Raw genomic sequence first — 6915 nt, 5'->3', positions numbered from 1 at the left:
TTATTGGCTAGGATAGGCTCCAGCCCACCGCGACCCCTAGAGGGACAAGGGGTAGAAAATGGATAGATGGATGATTATTGCTAATATGTATTTAAATACATTCACATTTGTAAAACATTATAAATATATACAATTATTTATGAAAAGTGTATACCGGTATGTAAAAAATAGTCTATTTTGCCAAAAATGTTACGACCCTCCCAGCCTCCGCGAACCCCTTGGTGAAGACCAATGCTCTTTGTGGTTGTTTAGGGCCACACATGATTGATAAAAAGGAATTATTAACTATAATTTAAACTATAGTTTGAAGTCCCAATCCAGAAATATGAATGTGCTTCAGCATTTGTCCTGTTTTGTTGTGATACAGTACATTTGAAAATGCATGGATAACAATAATATTCTATTGGAATTGAGCACAGTGTGTTCAAAGTCTGACACAGATATGATAGGAAAAGGGAAAAACTGGAGCACATTTTGGGGATTTTCCTGCTCCCCCCCAAAACTCTCTACATTCATTACTTTCAGGCAATAAAGATCAATTAAAGACTTACATTAATTTTTTTGCACTTGATTTGTTGATTAGAGCATGAACTAAGGAGGTTTGTTTGTCTTTATTATGAAACCTTCTTTCTGACACTAAAAATGTATGTACCGGTAATTGAATTTTTTGGTTTGAATTTTGTGAACTTATTTTTTTTTTACCTGACAATTCAATTAAACTTTCATCTTGTTTAATTTCATTATTTATTTTCAATCAATCAATCAATCAATCAATCAATCAATCAATCAATCAATCAATCAATCAATCAATCAATCTATCTATGTTTATTTGTATAACACATTACAACAAGCAAGCGTCTTTTCGTGTCATCCTCGCCACTTTTGGGTCCTAAATGGCTGACAAAGTGTACCAACTTGTCGGAATACCTCCTCAGACTTCTTCTGTCCAGGTGAGATGCATGATTTATGATCTACAATAAACTTCCAGGGAGCAGGAAGTGTTTTTAAACACAGAATTTAAACAAATTAAAATTTTAAACACACAGATTTGCTCTCACATTTAAAAAAAAAATGAAATTCACATCATAATTTTATGAGAAAAAATCAGTCCACACTTGGTAATAAAGACACAAATGAACCTCCATAGTCAACCAGTCATTGAAATATTTAACCATGTTTCACACTTTGTCAAGGACTGAATTTGTTTGTATGATCTTCAAAATGATGAATAAATGTCACTCTATGTGAAGTGAATCTATGGAATATTCTATTGGGAGCCAGCGTCCTCTGCAGTGGACATTTGCTTGCGCTCTATTGCTGTTGTCACAGTTACACATTTTGGGGAAAAACAAACGTCCACTGCAGAGGACGCTGGCTCTCATGAGGATATGAGTTTCACTTTAGGAATTGAATTACTGATTTGATAAATGACATTTGTCAAATAAATGATAGTAGATTTATTTTGTCTTTTAAACATTATGCATTTTTTATTTTTTATTTAGCATTAAGTTGAAATTACCTTAACCCCCTTTTGGCTTCTATGACTTTTAATTTGATATTTTAAACATTTTCATAATTTTTAATACATTTTTATCACCATTCTATTTAATTAATTACTTCTTTTTTTTTCTCAATTTAATTTTCATGACCATTTGTTGATACAATTCTAAAAATAAATATAATTAATTAAAATAGTTGTTAAATTTTTTTTGCAAATCTAAAGTTTTTCTTTACATTTATTATTTTTTATTTACTCATTTATTAATTTTTTTATAGATTTTTATGACCATTTTATTTCATTAATAGTTTTTTTTTCTCTATTTAATCTTCATGACCATTTGTTAATACAATTCTAAAAAAAAATAGGTTATCGTTCATTAAAATTGTTGTTCATTTGTTTTTGCAAATCGAAAGTTGTTCTTTGAATGTATTATTTTTAATTTACTAATTTATTTATTTTTTTATACATTTTTATGAGCATTGTCACAGCACTTTGAGATGTGCTTCACAGGTCAAGTCAGTTGCAAATAAAAGCTAAGATGAAATATTGTGAATGTAAAAACAAAGTGTAGTTGAATGTGCTTCTAATGGTCATAGTGAGGTGTGAGTGGGTCCATTTGAGGTCCTGAGAGAAAAAGGCGCTGACTCATCATGACCGTGGACATTTTATTGAACAATGCTTAAATGTTGAGGTTCTGCGCCAAGTTCTCCGGCATCAAGCAGTAAGAAACAGGAAGCAATAAAAAGAAGAATGGGCGTCTCAGCTTCTACTCTGAGCAGCGGCCCGGGTCCATCAGGGTTTGGGTCACGGGGTTCTGACCCTGCATGGTGGCCTCGCAGCTCACCGAGCCGGCCGTGCTCCAGCGGTCGGCGGGGAGGCTCAGGGTGCTGGTCCAGCTGTAGCGGCCGTCGCCGGTGGCCTCGTCCGAGCTGTGTGACACCCCCGAGGTGCTGCTGCTGCCCCCCACCTTCCAGCCCAGGGTCCAGGCCTGAGGCGAGCCTCCGCTGGCCACGCACACCGCCGTGGCACTGCCAGTCTGCAGCTGCTCTTTGGAGGGGGGGAAGATGGTCAGCGTGGGGGGCCGCACCTCACCCGCTAGGAGGGGGGAGGGGGAGGAGAGAGAGAATATGTCACACTTTAAAGCTGTCAATCAACATGACAACACCTCCTGCTAGTGCAAAGATGAGTGAGGAGACTCCGACTGCCACATTTATCTTCCAAATAAACTTCAAATAAAACTCTCAGAAAATATTGTGTAAATAAATGAGGTGCGTTTAAGTCAAAAATGTCAAAAATTTTTCCTGTTTGACATTCTGACATTAAAACTGCATTTGTGTTGAAATTTTGGACTCTTTTTTAATAGTTTATTTGAATTACGCAAGCGAGTATTTTACTGTGATTAATCACGAATAATCCAACTTTAAAAGTGAGAATAATCTTATTTAAATAATAATCATTTTGACAGCACTAATAAAAATATAATTTATTAGCATATTGGATTAGAGCAGGGGTGCCAAACTCATTTTAGATCGGGGGCCACATGGAGAAAAATCTACTCCCAAGTGGGCCGGTCTGGAAAAAAAAAATGTTTACATATGTAGCATAATCTACAAATCTTGCTGCTGTGACATCTAGTGGACACATTTAGAACAGCAGTTTCTTTCATTCAAAAATATCTGCTCTTTTTTTATACTTAGCACACTCATCCCGCGGGCCGGATAAAACCTTACATTTGACACCCCTGCATTAGATTAATCTTTTTTTTAGATTAAAAAGTATTTTAAAAAAACATCCTTTGATTTTTCAGTATGTGGCACTCGCTGACTTGCAAACACAAATATTCATAAATCATCAATTATTTTTATTTTATATTTATTTGTGTTATTTTATCTTATCTTTAAGATTTATTTGAATATTTTTACACTTTTTTTCCTCTTTCCTTTATCTCCCTTCTTTACATAATCCATCTTTCTATTGTTACAAAAGCTATTAGTAGCACACAGAAGGAGAAGGATGAAATAAGCTGGGCTTCTTCCTACTTCTTTTCGCCTGACGTGTTGAAATGTTTGATAATTATGTCAGAAAGAAATCACATGGTGACATGAAATAGACAACAATCACATGATAGTCACCATGACAACCAGACTCTCATATTGTTAGCTGCTCCTAGATTGACATCACATTCTAATTCCAAATTCCACACAATAAAATCCTGCTTTTGTCACACAGAGTGAAAAACAAGGACACATCTGGTACTCACAGCCGATGACCAGTTTGGTCCCTTCGCCGAAACTCCACCACAGTGATGCAAGGTTGTGAGGCGCTCGTACAAAAACCTCCTTTGGTTTGAGGGAAGTGAAAGTGGAAGATGATGATGACTGGTCCACTGAACAAAGATCACCAAGCAGAACCAGCGTTTTGTTGTGATACAGTACATTTGAAAATGCATGGATAACAATAATATTCTATTGGAATTGAGCACAGTGTGTTCAAAGTCTGACACAGATATGATAGGAAAAGTGAAAAACTGGAGCACATTTTGGGGATTTTCCTGCTCCCCCCAAATCTCTTCATTTTCATATCTAAATTAGGCTCACTATTCTGAAATCCCAAAAAGAGGACACATATATGCGTAGCAAGGCCGGGACTAGGTGAAAATTTGCCAATGATACTCGAACTTGCTTTATAAATAATATATTTATTTAAATAAAGCATTTTTTCTCCTCTGTTGACAGCAGTGTTGGCGCTAGGAACTTTCCCAGGGACCCCATCAAGTCATAAAAATGGGGTCCCACAATACATTTTTGGGGTCCCACTTTTTTGTAAGCGTTTTGAAAACAAATGATAAATTTGTTATATCTCACATTCTATATTGTGTTCTGGAAAAAGGTTGTCATAAACGCTACTTAATTCATTAAAAAAGATATAAAAAAAATAAAATTAATGTGAATACATATGTAAATGTATTCAGTTATAAACATTCATTCACTTTTTTCTTTCCTTCATGGATCTATACTTTACCGCTGCTGGTAGTTTTTTCTATGTTTTTATTGAATAAGTTGTATGTGTATTTATTTCAGTATAAAAGTGTAAAAAGTGATTTGCTTGGGTCATGAAATGATGATAATGGTGTGCCAGGGCATACATACATTTTATATTTAACACTTAAATGTCTGGAGTCTACATCAACTTCACATCTATTCCTCATTTCAAAATGTTTTAGTTTTTTTTATGTTGGTTTTTTGTTTGTTTGTTTTCTGCCCTTTTTTGTCAAACAAAACTATGTTTTTTACGGCAAACACACAAAATATGCTAAATCTTCCACCAAAAATATTTTTCAAAGTGGAATATTTGATGTGAAGTAATCAGAACCTTAGATAGGTCAATAATTCATAATAACATTGATTTTGATTCAATATTATGTTTTGAGCAATGACAGTTTGAAAGAAATAAAAACAGCTTTGTTTTATTAGTCAACATTGCAACTTTTTCTAAATGAAATTTCACCTTTAAGCTTTTATTTTTTATTTTTTTGTTTATTTTAATAGTATTTTTAGAATGTGCCGTGAGCCTTTAAAATATTAGCTGTGGGCCGCAAATGGTAAATAAATAAATAAATCTGCGTCCTTTCTGATTTCAATGCGTTAAAAAGACACAAAAAGTGTGTTAACGCCAACACTGCTTGACAGTATAACAAAATAAGTCACACTTATATTCTGTAACATTCACAGTTTTGGAAAAAAGTGCAGAGGTAGAAATATTTAAAATAACCTCTAAATTTTAATTTCCCCTCGGGGATTAATAAAGTATTTCTGATTCTGATTCAATTGTATATACATATATATATATATATATATGAGGTGGGGGGGGGGGGGGGGGTTGCGGGGGTGTATATTGTAGCGTCCCGGAAGAGTTTGTGCTGCAAGGGGTTCTGGGTATTTGTTCTGTTGTGTTTATGTTGTGTTATGGTGCGGATGTTCTCCCGAAATGTGTTTGTCATTCTTGTTTGATGTGGGTTCACAGTGTGGCGCATATTTGTAACAGTGTTAAAGTTGTTTATACGTCCACCCTCAGTGTGACCTGTATGGCTGTTGACCAAGTATGCCTTGCATTCACTTGAGTGTGTGGGGAGCCATAAATAATGTGTGGCCGGGCCGGCACGCAAAGGCAGTGCCTTTAAGGCACGCCCCCAATATTGTTGTCTTTGTGGAAATCGGGAGAAATTCGGGAGAATGGTTGCCCCGGGAGATTTTCGGGAGGGGCACCGAAATTCGGGAGTCTCCCGGGAAAATCGGGAGGGTTGGCAAGTATGTCAATCAATCCACTCCCTCGCTCTCTCTGTCTCTGCCCCTCCCTCACGAGTGCAGCTGCGTGTGCACACCTTCACAATTTGTTTTGTTTTCAACCCCTTCTTAACCCTGGACGTACATTGAAAATACACGCAACCCTGACTCAAAATGCCGGACATTAGAGGAACTTAAGAAACCCCGCCCGGACAGCCCGGACAGCCCCGCAAAAGAGGACATGTCCGGGGAAAAGAGGACGTATGGTCAGTCTAGGTATAAGACACATGCTCAGTGTTAGCATGCTAACGTCAGCATTCTTGGCACCATCTTGAAAGTTAGCATAGCATGCTAACGTTTTAGGGTAGCTTTTTAGCTAATTTTATATGTTTTAACCTAAATATCATGATTTTTGTTCCTTAGCGCCATCTTGGAAGTATGCTAACCTATTTTGTATTAGCATGCCAGTGTTAGCATGCTATCATTTTATCCTAGCCTCCTTTGCTAATTTTGAGTGTTTGAACCTACAAATCTTTATATTTGATACTCGGTGCCATCTTGGAGGTATGCTAACATCTCTTATATTAGCATGCTAACATTAATCCCAAGTCCAGACATAGTCTTGGTGCAATGCTATCGGAGGCCCGATATCAATGCATCACTTCGGTATCAACATTTTTATTTTGGCTGGCAGGCGCCCTCTGGTGGGTAGATGTCACAGTAGCAGCCGGATCACTGTTAGGACAACAAATACACACTCAGTATGTTAACATGCACTAAAAAGCTCATTCTTGTCTTCATTTGGTTGAAAATAGTTTGTTTAAAAAAAAAACATATGTAAGGTGATATGAAGGTGAAGTTTAGCCCTCATAGGTAAAAAGACCAAGAATCATAGAACACTTTCCATAAAGCAAGTTGGAGGAGTTGTGGTGAAAGTGGAGCGTCAGTGAAGGGGTCTGAGGCAGATGTGCAACACAAACATGGACAGGAAGTGGTCCTGCCCACGCCTCCCTCTCACTTTCACAAAGACAGGTGCGCTCGGAGCTCATTTGCATGAGGGCTCTGCTTGGCCGCACCGCCACGTCTTGATAAATCTGGACTCTTTCCACGCACTGGGCTGGAAAAGTGCAT

At 37.0% G+C, this 6915-nt stretch overlaps 1 gene segment (V, D, J or C); it reads right to left on the bottom strand.

Annotated features, from left to right (window-relative positions):
* Positions 1 to 2267: 2267 nt before the first annotated feature.
* LOC133644708 (Ig kappa-b4 chain C region-like) lies at positions 2268 to 6839 on the bottom strand. The segment is given in 3 exon segments: positions 2268 to 2596; positions 3762 to 3887; positions 6803 to 6839. Coding segments are annotated over 3 exon segments (492 nt in total).
* Between the last annotated feature and the right edge of the window lie 76 nt (positions 6840 to 6915).

This window comes from Entelurus aequoreus, linkage group LG03, assembly GCF_033978785.1.
Source record: "Entelurus aequoreus isolate RoL-2023_Sb linkage group LG03, RoL_Eaeq_v1.1, whole genome shotgun sequence".
NCBI lineage: Eukaryota > Metazoa > Chordata > Actinopteri > Syngnathiformes > Syngnathidae > Entelurus > Entelurus aequoreus.
This window is presented reverse-complemented; position numbering and strand designations above follow the sequence as displayed.